This window comes from Pezoporus flaviventris, unplaced genomic scaffold, assembly GCF_033815535.1.
Source record: "Pezoporus flaviventris isolate CSIRO_AGI_PZ_B2104156 unplaced genomic scaffold, CSIRO_AGI_Pfla_v1 ptg000035l, whole genome shotgun sequence".
NCBI classification, from domain to species: domain Eukaryota; kingdom Metazoa; phylum Chordata; class Aves; order Psittaciformes; family Psittacidae; genus Pezoporus; species Pezoporus flaviventris.
The window spans coordinates 2235311-2250619 of NW_026892583.1; the positions used below are offsets into that span (position 1 = coordinate 2235311).

The window sequence follows — 15309 nt, forward strand, 5'->3', positions numbered from 1 at the left end:
CTAGACCATGGCACCCAAGGCTCTGTCCAACCTGGCCTTGAACAGCGCTAGGGATGGAGCATTCACAACTTCGTTGGGCAACCCATTCCAGTGCCTCAGCACCCTTACAGTAAAGAACTTCTTCCTTAGATCCAATCTAAACTTCCCCTGTTTAAGTTTTAACCCGTTACCCCTTGTCCTATCACTACAGTCCCCAATGAAGAGTCCATTCCCAGCATCCCCATAGGTCCCCTTCAGATACTGGAAGGCTGCTGTGAGGTCTCCAGGCAGCCTTCTCTTCTCCTTTCTCTATGAGGTTTGCAGACATGGCTTTAAACACCATCAAAAAGCTGTGGGCACCTCTTCCAGGCTCATGCCAGCGCTCTGTGCCCCACTCCATCTACTGCAGTTGTGGCTTTGAGTCTCTCTGGACAGAAGAGTTGTGTATCATCAGAGGCAGAAGAAAATAAACTGTAAAGAAAAATACTGCTTTTGTTCTGTGGTTCAGATTTGTGTTTCTCCAGAAGCGAGGTGGACTGTAAGCCTGGCTTTGTGGACCCTCTGTGGAAAGGGAGCTGTGCGTGCTGGTGGACAGCATGCTCAAGATGAGTGAACAGAGCGCTGCTGTGGCAAAGAAAGCCAACAGGATGCTGGGTTACATCAACAAGGGTATCACCAGAAGAGACAAAGAAGTCATCATCCTACTCTACTCAGAGTTTGTCAGGCCACACCTGGAATGCTGTGCTCAGTTTTGGTCCCTGCTATGCAGAAAAAGGATGTGGACAGGCTGGAGAGGGTCTCAAGAAGGGTCACAAAAGATGATCCAAGGACTGGGAAGCCACATGAGGAAAGGCTGAAAGAGCTAAGCTTGTTCAGCCTAGAGAAAAGGCTCAGGAGAGACCTTATCACCATGTTCCGGTATCCAAAGGGTGGCTACAAAGATGCTGACTCATTTTCTACAAGGAGTGACATGGAAAAGAGGAGGGGTGATGGGCACAAGTTGCTCCTGAGGAGATTCCAATTGGATGCAAGAGGAACATTTTTCACAATGAGAACAATCAGCCACTGGAATAATCTCCCCAGGGAAGTAGTGGATTCCCCAGCACTGGACACTGTTAGGATTTAGCTGGACATGGTGTTGGGACATCATGTCTAGGTCATGGTCTTGCCAAGAAAGGTTGGACCAGATGATCCTTGAGATCCCTTCCAACATGATATTCTATGATTGCTTCTATTATATCCTCAGGATTCTTCTAGCTAAGGGAATCCCCTGAGAGGTGCCCAGCCAGCAGAGCATGCTGCTGTCCTGCCCCAGGTACATGCAGATGCGGAGAGAAAGCAGCTGCATGTCCACAGGAGACACTGTGTCGCACCATTTGCACCTCTGCCCGTTTTGCCAATAGGAAGGAACTGATTTGATTGCCACCCAAGTCAAGCGCAGCAGACACGTACTGTGATAGAAACCTGGCTTCTGCCTCGGGCAGCCCCTTTCTGGGAGCTCTGCCTGCCATTGGTTTTCTTAGCTTTTAGGCTAAAGCAGAGCAGTTCCCATCACAGTGGGAAGCACCCCACGAGGCTCGACAGCATTCACAAGGTCTGTGGATTAACAAAACAATGAAGGAGTGAAAAGAGGAGTTTCATTTCTGACCTGGTGAAAACCTTGCGTAGTTTCTGTTTTTCTTTCAGTGAATCGAATGTACTTTACTAACATAGCATATCACTGGATGCGGATCTATTTAGGGAATGGCATTTGCAGTGGAGAAAGGGAAAGAGATGGGCTCGGAAGCATGTGGGCTTTGGGAAGGCTTCTCTAGGGAGCTAAGCAGACTTGTGCTTCTGTGTTTGCGAATGTATGCATCCATCTGTGCATGGTGCCATGACTGCATTATCTTCTGTTTCAGTCAAAGTTTTACTGTTTCACGTATTTATTTGTCTGTCCCTTTAGGGTAGTTGATGACTTAATTGGATATAGGGAGACTTCATCAAACAGGAAGCAGCACTTTCTTCATATGTAGCCCCACCTGGTCAGGATTTATAGCTGCTCTTCCAATAGGAGTACTGTCCTAAGCAGTTTGTTGTCTAATTCAGACGTGGGGTTTCAAACTGGTTAAGATTCCTTAGCATTTTTCCTGGTCTTAAAAGCTTGCCAATGTCAACCCATGGGCTCTGCCTGCAAAAGACCTGTGCGGGGTGGGGTGTAAAGCATCATAATTTTACTGCACAGTCACAATGTATGGTGTGCCCCAAGCTGAGTAACTGTGTGAGGACAGCATCCTCAGGCCCTCCCACATCCACACAGTGCAGTTATCCCAGCCCAGCATCTCCAGATGTCAAGTTTCATGTTTGAGTGGCATTCATTCTGCGGAGGAAGCTTGTATGGAGCTAACTATCCCAGATGCTTGTGAGTCTTTTAAATGGATATAGCTTATTCTGGCTTCTGTGTCAATATGACCTTCTTTGTTGTGATGTGGGCAGGTTCATTCAATGCTTCTTAGACTTGACAGGCTCTAGGGACTGGGAAAAATAATATCTTATGTGCAGAGGGGTATTTTTTCCCTCAGCATCTTCCTCTGCAAGCAAAGCTAGACCTTTCCTCTCCTGCAACCCTCCTCTTCATACCTGTGTTCACCTTTAGACCTGGAAGAATGCAAAGGGACTTAGTGGTGATCATTATCTCATACTAGCCTGTGCTATATTGCCTTGTTCAGGTAAGAAATGAGCTTTTCTGTGTAATGAACTCCACAGGACCTTGGAGGAAGTATGAGTGGAGACAGGATTTTATCACTCTAATAGTAAATGAGTGTGCTAAGGGAGTGTTGATGTTTTGCAGGAAGAATTGGGTCAAGGAGCCTGAAGACCATGGAGGGAGACTGCCTGAGCTGCATGAAGTACCTGATGTTTCTTTTCAATTTCTTCATATTTGTAAGTATTTAGAACCCACTTTCTCTCCTGAATCCTCCTGTTTTGAGCAGCCTGCTGCTCCCCAGCAGGACAGGCTGTAATTTGGTCACATCATCACAGCACAGAATGTCCCCTCAGCTTTGCACTAGCAATCACGGAGGGTTTTGCTGCATCCAAAGATGCTCAGACATTCTGCAAGCCAGCGCTGTGGTCACTGTTGTTTGAGTTATTCCTGTCCTTGTCAAGGGAGACCAGAGGGAAAGCTGTAACTGGTGGTGTACATGGATCTATCCTGGAATGGCAGAATTGTTTTCTAGTCCTGGACACCCTGCTGAGGTTTTCACATTGGAAACACAGTTGTTTTCCTGGTTTTCACATGGAAACACAGTTGTTTTCCTGGTTTTCACATGGAAACACAGTTGTTTTCCTGGTTTTCACATGGAAACACAGTTGTTTTCCTGGTTTTCACATGGAAACACAGTTGTTTTCGTGGTTTTCACATGGAAACACAGTTGTTTTCCTACCATGCATTGGGTCATTCTCTGTCACCCTATTGCTCTAGTCTGTGACAAGAAGGGTGGGAGCACCCAGCCACCTTGGCTTCTGTGGTGGCAATGGTTCATGTGTGCCCCTTCGCTGGGCTGCTGCTTACAGATAGTTGCTCTCTACAACCACCTGAAAGGAGGTTGTAGTGAGGTAGGAGTTGGTCTCTTCTCCCAAGGAATAAGGGATGGGACAAGAGGAAACAGCCTCAAGCTGCACCAGGGGAGGTTTAGATGGAGCTGAGGAATGATTCCTTCCCCAAAGGGTGCTCAGGCATTGGAACAGGCTGCCCAGGGCAGGGCTGGAGTCACCGTCCCTGCAAGTGTTCACAAAGTATATACACGAGGTCCTCAGTGACATGGGGTAGTGGTGGCCTTGGCAGTGCTGAGATTGGACTTGAAGGTCTTAAATGTCTTTTCCAACCTGGTTGATTCTATGATTCTATGGGGCAGCAGCGCAAGGTTCAGTCTTTCAACATTAGGGAGGTTGTAAACAGCTGGTAGTGACATGTCAAGGAAGGTGCTTTTGCTGCAAATGGTCATTTAGTGAGCAAGAGATAGCATATCAGCAGTCACCTTCTGAGTGGAGAATATATGCCACCGAGAAACAGAAGCTCTCCAAGTGAACACTTCTAATCAAAACATAGCAATGAACCCAATTTTCCTGCATCAGTTGCTTTACGTTGACCTATGTCTCTCTCCTTGTGCCATGACAGCTGGGAGGAGCGTGCCTGCTAGGCCTTGGGATCTGGGTCATTGTGGATCCCACGGGCTTCCGAGAGATAGTAGCTGCCAACCCCCTGCTCTTCACGGGAGCCTACATCATGCTGGCTATGGGAGCCATGCTCTTCCTGCTGGGTTTCCTCGGCTGCTGCGGTGCCATCCGTGAGAACAAATGCCTCCTGCTATTTGTAAGTGTCTGTTGGCCTTTTGGAATGGGGGTGACTGAATAGATGATGCTGTGATAAGTGCATGAAATGGGTGTCTGTTATTGTAGCTGTTATTTCCTTAGTAAATAGGCTTTGGGTACTTTTGCACAGCTAGAAATACAGGGAATTTTCTTTTTCCCTGTACCAGATTTGAGCCCAGTGGCTATGGAGTCTGGGAGTGTATTTGACCTTGTTAAGCTTTGTTTCAAAATGTTCCTATTTGGTGGTTTGGATTTTCCTTTTATTTTTATAAAGTGACCAAAAATGGTCCTTTCTTGGCCACCCAAACCCCACTGCTCCACTTGTGGATTCATTCCTCAGCGGTTCACAGCAAAGCAGAGAGAACATGTAGAGCATCTGTGTAACAGAGCCCCCATGTCAGCAAAATGAGCAGCTCAGAACCACATGGTGGTCTGTCACTGCAGCTCTCAATAACTGGTTGCTCCCTTATGCAGCCTATTCTGCTCCTAAAACGTACCAGATTTGTTCTCTTCAGGCAGATTTTCCCCTGACTGATAGGGTTAAATTCCATCCCTTGTGGTCATCAAATAATATTTCCAAAGAGATTAGCCTCTAAAATAAGTCACTTTTGACCTCTACCATAAGTTCTGATACTGCAGGGTTTTCAGCCATTATCTCTTACTGGAAGGCATTACAAGTTCCGTGTTGAAAGACAAAAATCATCAGGTTTACTTTGCATGACCTTCTGCTTCCCCATTTGGGTCTGTTGGGTGTTGGGGCTTTGGGTTTTTCCTTGTTAGGGGTTTTGAGGGGGTTGGTTTTGTTTTGTTTAAATCTTCATCTTATGGTGTTTTGCTATGGTTGTATCTTGCATAACAGCTTCATGGTGCAAAAGAGACTTGTGTCTAAACAGAAGAGGAAAGTTCTCTTTCCGGAATGCAAACCCATTCTTTCCTAGAGATAAGCATGGCTGCACTGAAGGAATTCTCTATGGCCTTTCGCTCACCCACACCTTGAATTCATAACCTGCAAATGAGAGCCCTGTTCTGGAAGCCATTGTGGCTTGATTTAGTGCCTCACCTCACAAGTAAATCAGCAAACCAAATGTGCCTGTGAGGTTAGGAAGATCTGCCCAGAGGAACCTAGTAACACGCAAAGGATCAGGCACAATAAGCCAGAGGTTACTCCAAAAGCTTGTCCCTGTCAGATTGAGAAACTAAAAGTTATGTTTGATGACAAGTATTGATTGAAAGCGGATGGGAGTGTAATATTTTCAGCTTGGACCATGTCCACTGCATATAGACTGGCTGGAGGAAGTTCTCTCCTGATTTAACATCACAGAGTTGCATCATGGTTTGAATGGTCCTTCTGGTGCTTTTAGTTATACTCCAGTGCACTCAGTTTTGTGGTTCTGATTGTTAGAGATAGTCCTTATCCCTGCTGCTTTATCTATTTACTTTTGCTATTATTTTATACTTGGACTGGGAGAAATACATGGGCTGAGAGCAATGCTGTGGACTAGGCGAAACTCTGAAAGTAGTTACTGGATGAGGAGTTGGTGTTCCACCTTGATCAGTTCTTCCAGAGCTTCTGGCATGGCAGAGAGGTTGGAGCTAGATGATCTTAAGGTCCTTTCCAACCCTAATGATTCTATGATTCTATGATTCTATGGTATCGAAGTCAACTTGTTAAACAACAGCTGTGATGCCCTCGGTCAGGGATCTGTGCTGATACCAAGTGAAAGAGATATCCTGCTTCTTGGGGGACCACACCAGCTGATGTTAAAATGCATAAAGGACCTGTGAAACCAGAAGCCTGATGCGAGTAAGTTGTAGGGTTTGAAAAGGCAAACCATTCATGAACATGGGAACACCCTGTGAAGCGGAGAGTGTGAGGCTTTGGGGGGGTGGTACTTGGGGGAAAAGTTGCTAGATCAAATCAAGCCCACTTACAAAGTTGTTAAAGAATTGATGAGCCAGAGAGCTGCTTGAGTGAGATTTCACAGCGATGCATAATGCATGTCTGAAGCTTTTAGTCCAAATGTAAACAGGAGATAGAAGGGACACGACAGATGCGCAAATGCGTGTTCTCTAGGTTCTGGCTTCTGTGCCTGCAAGAACTTGTATTTTAAATCAAGCTGCTTGTCTCTTGGTACAGAAGCATCACTGTGTAACCTAACATGTTGCATTAAGCACAAGGCTGTGAAGTTTCTAGATTTCCCAGCATTTGGACTTGGCTCGTGAAAAGCAGCAAACGTTGGCCTGCAAATCAGACATTGAGTAACTTCTAGATTGTCCTCAAGGCCTTCTGACTGCAAAAGAACACCATGAAAATCAGAAACTAAAATGCTGCTGAGCATACAACATTATATCACAGGACTGATTCAGCTTTGCAGCAAGAACCATCCATATTAATTTCATTTGTCTTAGTTTTGACTGCATGTATCCTGATTCGCACTCTTGTAATCTGGATGCAGTAGCCCCTGAAACTTTATCAGCATGAAAATGTGGGTCTTTTGGGTTAAAGGCTGTTGCTGCTTTTTGTGGAACAGCATTGGAGAAACTGGAGCAGTAGATGAGATGTGAAAAAGAATCACGAAACACTGATTTCAGGGAACATCTGATAAACCTACAACCATCACCAGAAGCTGAGGCAGGAGTGTTGACCAACATGCAAGACCCCACTCCTCAGGAAGTTTACCTTGCATGTGGGGGTTACCCATGTTCAAATGTTGGGAATTCAGCATGAATTTGAACGTGAGGCTGTTGTGTCCCACACATTAACCAGTTGGCTATTTAGTGCTCTCATCCGTCAGTGATCAATTTAATTTTGGGAGGCAAAACAAAATAAGCAGATTTTGACTCTCATTAAAATGCAGAATAAGAGCAAGTTCTGAGACACTGATGATCCATCTTCTTTTTCTCATCAGCCCTAATGGCTGCTCATGTCTTTTCTACAGTAACGGTTATAAATCTGTAGTGCAGACTGCACAATATAAGTGTAAATCAGTTTGGAAATGATAATGAAGCTTATCAGAGATAGTCTGGGAGTAACTGCTTCCACTTCTTCACAGACCTGAGCTGGAGCTTGGGTGAACATGTGTCTCCCAGTAATCAGTAAATGAAATGCAATTAGCAAGGTGATGGGATTAATCACTTCATGGCCACCTTAGACCTCTTTGTGACTATGCTGAGATCCCTTGATGGATGATGATGTGAATTTGCAAAGCATCCTTCATTCTCATCACTTGTTCTTTGCCCTCCTGTGGTGAAATTAAAACAGTCTCTGAGCAGGAAGAAAAGAAACCACACAGAAAACTCTGGCAGCAAGAATAAATTAGAGAGTTAACTAGTTCAGCAAAATCAAGCCAACAGCATCCTATTAGCAGCCCAAGTCCCTGCTCATCTGACTCTCCTTGTTTTGTCATCGGAGTCCAGGCTCCTTTTCTTTTGTTTTCCCTGCAGAAGCAGGTAGACAAATGGGACAGGATGGTGCGTGCACTTTTCCAGCATGGAAAAGTCACTTACAGTCCTGATAATTGACAACAAAACAACATTTTGCCCATTTCAAGCAGGTATTTTGAATTCTCTTTCCGTTACCAAAATGCAGAGTGCACAGTATTTCAGACAATGTTTATAAATCATTGCTTGGGGATCACAATAGTACTTCTGGCCCCATCTGCCTGCCTTCTGTTTCAGAAAGACCTTCAATAACCTTCTCATGAACACAAAAAAAAACCATCCAGGCTTCTCTTGTGTTCATTTCTACTTGTTGCTTCAGCCACCTTCACTGGTAACATATACTGTGCGTATATTGCCCTCCATGTGATGTTGTCTTTATTCTCTGTTCACTCCTGGTTTCCTCACATGGTTCCAAAACCTGAGTTCATTTCTGAACATTCACTCAGCTTTGTAAAATCATCTTCGAGTCTGTGGGTAATTCTTGGGATCCTTGAATATAGAATCACAGATGGTGATTTCTCCTTTATAAGAACAGAAAAGCCTGCCCATCTAGTTCAGATTTATGGTTCCTCAAGCCCACTACTTTGTCTCCAAGAATGGAAATGAATGCCATTGTGGGATAGGATAGAGCCTAGCCACTTTCTGCTCTGTTCTCATAGGTGCTCCTCAGCACCCATAGTTGTTTTAAGGTCTTAGAGGGCACATCCCTGCCTATTCCTTGTACTGTTTCTTATGGACTGCAGAAGCATGAAACTAGCACAAGGCATCAATGCAACAGTGCGCTTAATGTAAGGATATGAATATGCACACTATGGATGCTATACAAGACATGGATGATATTTGCATAATCGAATTAAAATTATGACGGTATGTTATGAACTTTTTGGAGAGGTTCTGTGTGGTTAATACTTAACTCAGTGCAACCCCATTGTGTGGAGAGGGATATTAATCAAGGGTAATCTTGTCCTGAAATGTAGAATACTCTGAAAAGAGTCCATTTTTGGTCAAAGATGTAAATAATTATGTTCCACTACCTCCTTCCATACACAATGAGCTATGATTGTATTACAGTAAGATTGTTTATGTTGTAGTGATGGGTGTGTGTGCATATGTAGGTATACGCTTGTGATGCATACATCTGTGTCAGCACAATTTAACACTGTATGAGCATCTACACAATCATATTACTTTTTCCATCCCAGTAGGCTTTACTGTTTTAACCTGGTACACATTTATTATTGGGAAATGCCATGTGGCCTGTAGTCTTATTCCTTTTCATCCATTAGAGCCAGGCAAAAGCATCCCAAATCCCACATCTTGTGACAGCAGAGAGGGGCTGTTTCTGCTCCAGGTTACCTACTCGTAGGGGTTTTTTAACTCTCAGGGAAAAAAAGTTTCCTTGGTTATTTGGGGTTGGAACTAGATGATCTTAAGATTCCTTCCAACCCTAACCATTCTATTTCTTCCATCTCTTTGGTGACTAGCAAACCCCTGTGTTCCTACTACCTATTGCGAGCACCTAATAGTATGATATGTTTGGTTGATTTGTATTTCATCTTCTCTTTTCCAGTTCTTCATGTTTATTTTGTTAATCTTCCTGGCGGAGCTTTCAGCTGCTATCCTGGCTTTTATCTTCAGAGAAAATGTAAGTACCCAATGGTGGGTGAACTCTGGACCCCAGTGGGGTTGTACGCAGCTGGAGATGCTGTTAGATGGTGGCTGATTGTTTGTAGAGCTATTGTTTGCTTTAAATACCAACAAACCTGTTTCATTCCTACCCTCAGTGTGCAGAACTGCCAGCAAGCCAGTGAATACTAACTAACCTGAGGTACACAGGGTGGATGGTTTATGTACAAGGGAGATACACATTGAGGGACCACTTAAATCCTGAAGATTTTAGTCTTCCTGCTTCTTCTGCAGCCAAACCAGCTGCACATTCCACCAGAGAGAAGTTTATTATAAAGTCACACTAAGGTTAAAGCAAACTCTTTCATTTTTTCAATATAGCACGTGTTTAATATTAATACTAATAGTGAAACCTGCTGTTTTCCCAACAGAGCCAATGCTCATTCTGCAGTGTAAAAAAAATTCCTCTTGTTCATCTTCTAATCATATTCCTTCTTGAACTTTCATGTTCTGGTGCTCACCAGATTCCCCTCAAGACTGCTTGAGATAATAAGATATCCCTTCTGATATCCCTGCTTGAGGTAGTAAGGTATCCCTCCTGACCTGCCCTGAGCAAGTCTCCCCACGTCCCATTCTGAGCCCCATCAATGGATCCCCTGCATATTGCCCTGCTTACAGGTTTCTGGTTCTTCTCTCCGCAGATTTCTCTATTCTGCTTCTATGCATATTATTACATGACCATTATCCCTTCCCAATGCTAGTAGTAAGCTTTTGCTACACTACTAGTAAGCACAGTCTCATTTGTTTCTCTAACCAGCAAAGGTTTGTGCATTTTTCTCCTGTTCCCACATGTGAAAGAAGAGCCTGGTTGAACTAGATCCATGCTTCCCAGGTCAACCCATCTTTGCAACATGACTGAGTGATGGCCATGGCAAAACGGTGACAGGTAGAGATGGTCACTACTGACTGTTAGTATTTATTTTGTTTATTTGGCCTCTATCAGTAGTGAAAGAACATACAGCATTTTCCCTGTACTGAAGAGGACAGAAATGTGGCATGAGCATAGAAGGGCCATGTACAATGATGCCCTTCTTGAGTTGGGATATACTTTATGAGAAGATTTGATAGGCAAATAATTGAGGACCCAGGAAGCTGAGAGCAAGACAGCATGGAAGGTAGCTGGAGAAGAAACTGGTCAAGCTGGAGGCGAGCCTGTGTGAAAGGTGCTGCAGGGCTGCTTGTGTCCTCCTCCCTCAGTCACATCTTGCTTCTGGGCAAAGCATCAGCGCCTTCCATGGGAGCTGTGGGACAAGTGAGGATATGTTATCTTGCACGATAAGGTCATGGTGCTTATTCTAGACTTCTGTGGCAGCTGGCAGTGTTTTGTGAGAGAAAACTTGAAGGAGAACAAACTCCTATCTTTCTTGAGCTCGACTCCCTGTTTGTGTCACCAGCTTCCCACTCTGTCAGAATGACTGACAGGAAGGGCTTAAAAGGGAAGGAATGAAGAGCGTCAAATCCCAACATAGCTGGGGATGGCTCTGTGCAGAAGTTACACTCAGCCTGCAGATTCTTGTGGCTTGTTCTCTTCTCAGGTTTCTTCTGAAAAGTAAAACAAGCCCGACCCTTTTTCCTGTGTATTTTGGTGGTAGCTCTTTGGGCTTGGTTATTGGGGCTAATTTTGCTGTCATCTTTGGGTTAGGGTGAGGCTAAATGGCTGGACAGAATGTCCGTGGGGATAGAGGTGGTCTTTCAGTGACCCCATGACGGAAAGGATTCTTCACAGTAGCAATTTAAGGTCAAGTTCAGATGTGCTTTTCCCTGTGGAATATGTTACTTTCAAAGTGTGTGGTGGTAAATACATATTTAGGAACTGTAAATTTCTTGGAAGCTTAGCAAGTGGGTTCCTGTGATGGTCGCTGCATGAATCCATATGGCTGTGGCCTCACTGCGTGCATAAAATGAGGCAAAAAAGGGAAGACTTGCTCTATCTCTTCACTTTCCAGATGACGTTTGGTGCAGCTTTCTCTTGTACAGGGTTTTACATCCGAACCAGCTTCCAGACACTCAACAGAGTTAAATTATTAATAGCTGAAAGAAATTAAGAAGCAAAAATAAGGGAGAAAAGAGATGTTTTCTGCTGAGATTTGACATGAGAGGAAGAGTCATTGAAGCACAGTGTGGTGGTGGGGTGAGCCAAAGTGATGCTTGTGATAGTGAGTTGCTGTGATCTACAAGTCTATTTGCACTCCTAAAGAACTGTTTAAAAGCAGTCTCTGAAGAGACAGGTTGTTTTTAACCAGCTATGGGAATACCAGAGTTTCTTTTCCTTTGTAAAGGAGGTTTTGGAGGGTGGAGAACTCTTTTCCATCTAGAAAGACCCCTCTTAAAGTAAGGCCTTCCATGAACAATAGAGAGATGCTAGGAAAGAGCAATTTGACTTATGTACAGGAGCAGCTCTTTATATGCTTTCAGAGGTTTGGGTGGGAAAAACCCTAGAGGAATATTTGACTCTTAGTGCATTGTCTTAGCAAGCTAGCAAGCAGAATGGTAGGAACAGATGAGTCCAGTGGCAGGGCTCTGGATGGAGTCAGGATGTTTGACAATAAACAAGTCACTTTGGTTCCTGCTACCTCAGTTTCCTCAGACATAAAGCAAAAACTAAAGAACATGAACCATCCATCCCTCAGCTGGGCAGCTGGAAGTCTCTGGGATGGAAAGCAATGTGGAAGTGAGAAGTGCAGCACTGGTGGCAGTACCTACAGTAGGAGCACTGTACTGTGCAGAAGCGTGAGGATGCTCCAGGCAGGTGCAGGTGGACAGGAGTGTGTCCTGTTTTCCAAGCAGGCACCAGCAGAAATGCCCTCTTTTTCCCTAAATCCCCTTCATCTGGCTACAGTAACCCCGGCCAAGCTATCTTTTGAACCAGTGTGACAAAACACTTCATTCACTGGCACATAAATGTACACATGCACGTGCTTCCTCTGTATTGGAGATGTTCCTCTCTGAACAGCTAGAAGAAATCACAGCTGAACAGCTCATTGCTGTTAATGGCTGTGGCAGATCTGTGTTGTCAGAAATGTATGTGGAGATCTAGTTTTATGATTAGGTTCTTTCCTTCCTTCTAAATAGCTCTGGCCATAGGACTCCAATGTGCAGAGACCTCATCAGTGCTGTCACCAGCTTCAGCAAGAGGAGGGCTGTGGGCAAAAGTCAGTCTTACGACTTTTATTTTCCCTTGTCAGTGATTTTTTAGAAGAAAGATGCTTTTCTCATTGATTTTTTATTATTAGGGTTTTTTTATTATGGGTTTTCTTACATTTTTTCTGAGCTTCAGATGCTCAGGACAAACAACTTAAAAGCAACAAACTGGAATCAGTTATCTTCCTGGCAAACTTACCCTTTCAGCACTAGGCTTTGCTTCAGGCCAAGTGTCGTAAAGAAATCACACACAAACTCTGAGCAATTTCCTCAGGGGTTGCTGCTGTCAAAATAAAGGTTTCACTTTGTATTGAAATGACTCTTTTGTTTTAGACCCCGCCAAAGGCAGTCAGCTGGGATTATTACCAACAATGATATCAGTTTCAAAGTCCACGCTTCAGAAACAGACAAGCATCAGAAGAATGTGCTGCTGTCTCAGCAGGGAAGCGTGCTGCGTGGCAAAAGTATGCCGAGAAAGGGAAGGAAAGGAGAACACTGAGGACATATTTCAGTCTCACATTTCATATTTCTCTCAGTGAGCCAAATTCCCAAAGGAAAATGCTGTTTTCTGGTATTTTAATGTAGAAAAGAAAAAAAAACCCAAGAGTTAATATTTGTCCCGTAAACGTGATTCGGGGATTTAGCAGCATTTCTAATTAAAAGGTAGTGAGACTGAGCTACCTGCATCACGTCTTTGTGACAAAGTATTGATTTAATCCTTACATTTGGCCTTAGTTTGTATTTGTAAAAGAGAAGTCAATATGAAGTGGTATTTGGCAGTCTTAAAGTCACCACAGCCTCCTTATTTTTTCCCCTTACATTCTGTGATACAAAGGAAACAAACAGTTTTGTGCTTGTGCTTTTGTGCCCACCCATACATCTCATACATATGCATGTGTATGTGCGATATTTCACATTGCATATCAAGAACCTGAAGCCAACTTGTAGCTGTATGTGTCACTGCATCTGCAGTGCTGGATGAACAATGGGAAAATGAGTAAAAAAAGGTCTTTTTCAGGCAGCTTAATTCCTGACCCTGCAAATGTGCAGCACTAAAGCAATGCTGTATCCAGCTGAATTCAACCCCCTTTGCAGTGGTAGGGAGGTTTTGCCTCTATGGATCACAAATCACAAGGTATTTTGGAGAGGAGACCACACAAGTCAAGACCTACTGGGAACCTGAAAAGGGGATTCCTTGCTATTTTTCCTCCTGAAGTGATGGAAAGGCAACCAGATGGAATCAGGGTGTACAGCTTAACAGTCTATAAAGTTCATATATTTACTAGTCCTCCAGAGAGTGACCCTAAGTAAATGTAATCTCAAGGTGTCTAACTTCCCTGAGCCAAAGTGTTTGTTCAGTTTTCCTATTTTACTGTAAAAGTAAACAGGAGTAAATGAAATTCCATTCATTTATATTGCTGACCTTAGGAAAAAACACTTGAATTATCTAAACACTGGAAGTATAAAGAGGATTTTTTTTTTGCTTCACGTGTGTGGGTTGGTTTAGATAATCTAAAGCATTGTCAGGGAAATGGTCTTTTTTTCCCCCTGATTTGTAAGTTGACCTGACCATTCATTTTATGCTTTTTACTTCCTTTTCATTCCCAGAAAGTTCCATATTAAGGCTTCATTCTGCTCTCTCACACAGGGACATAAATTCAGAGCAGTTCCCCTGTTGTTAGTGGGAAGTTAACTGATTTAAAATGAAACATGAGGGGAAAACCATGCTTTGATTGCAGACCTCGTGAAGCAGAGTACATTAAACTACTATTTGGGGTTGGATTTGATGACCTTTCTGGAGTCTGTTTTAGTCCTGTTTCAACTTATGAAACACTTTCAAATAGCACTGAAAAATCAAAGAAACAACCAAGCCTTAAGTGTAAACATTATCTTATGGGTATACTTATAATTCAATACCTGATTTCTAGTGAGCAGCAGTTGAGCAGTTTTATTCGGCGGGTACTATTCACTCTGGATATAGTTATCATTCAGCCAGCGTTTTTTCCCATGTTTCTCCTCTGAGGTTTGCAAAAAAGAAGACCAAAACTAAAACAACTTTGGAAAGAAACTTTGAAGAAGACTTTGGGAAGTGCTTGAAAAATGTGTTCATAGAACAATAGAATGGTATAGGTAGGAAGGGACCTTAAGGTTCATCCAATTCCAACCCCCTGCCATGGGAAGGGACACCTTCCACTAGATCAGATTGCTCCAAGCCCCATCAAACCTTTACATTTCCTCCTGTCTGTGCATTGTAGCTGACCAGAGAGTTTTTCACCAAGGAGCTGAAGAAGCATTACCTGAGGAACAACGACACGGATGTCTTCTCTTCCACCTGGAACTCTGTTATGATCACAGTAAGTCAGGCCATGCCAGTCCAATGCTGCCCATGGCCAGTGGCCACCAACACAGTGCTTAGCCCACACCCTCAGCTTGTCTTGCTTCAACAGTCCTATTGCACCAAGCATAGCACCAGGGTTTGGGGCAGTAGTGGAAGCTGGGTTGGCAGCCAGTCTTTCTCAAAACAAGGGACCATCCATCAGTCCTGAGGGAGATAGAATCATAGAATAGTTAGGGTTGGAGATGTTCCCAATGACTTTGTCAGCCTCTGTGATTTGCCAAAGCCTGAGGCATTTGACCTGAATGGGTACCCCCAGCTTCCCAACAGTGGGCACAAAAAGCCATGGAGCTCTGCAACTGAATATCGCTGCA

At 43.8% G+C, this 15309-nt stretch overlaps 1 protein-coding gene and 1 long non-coding RNA gene across 5 annotated transcripts in view; both read left to right on the forward strand.

The window, feature by feature from the left end:
* Positions 1-15309, forward strand: part of LOC133273736 (uncharacterized) — a 589959-nt gene that overhangs the window by 181618 nt on the left and 393032 nt on the right. The gene's annotated exons all lie outside the window — the stretch shown is intronic.
* Positions 1-15309, forward strand: part of TSPAN18 (tetraspanin 18) — a 130229-nt gene that overhangs the window by 110812 nt on the left and 4108 nt on the right. For 3 of the 4 annotated variants that reach the window (XM_061462213.1, XM_061462211.1, XM_061462212.1), the window contains 4 exons: positions 2810-2901; positions 4139-4333; positions 9344-9418; positions 14856-14954. In XM_061462213.1, coding sequence (XP_061318197.1) covers positions 2839-2901; positions 4139-4333; positions 9344-9418; positions 14856-14954 — 432 coding nt within the window. In that variant the 5' untranslated portion in view covers positions 2810-2838. Of the gene's footprint in view, positions 1-2790; positions 2902-4138; positions 4334-9343; positions 9419-14855; positions 14955-15309 lie in introns of those variants that run through there. The other variant, XM_061462214.1, reaches the window with a different exon arrangement.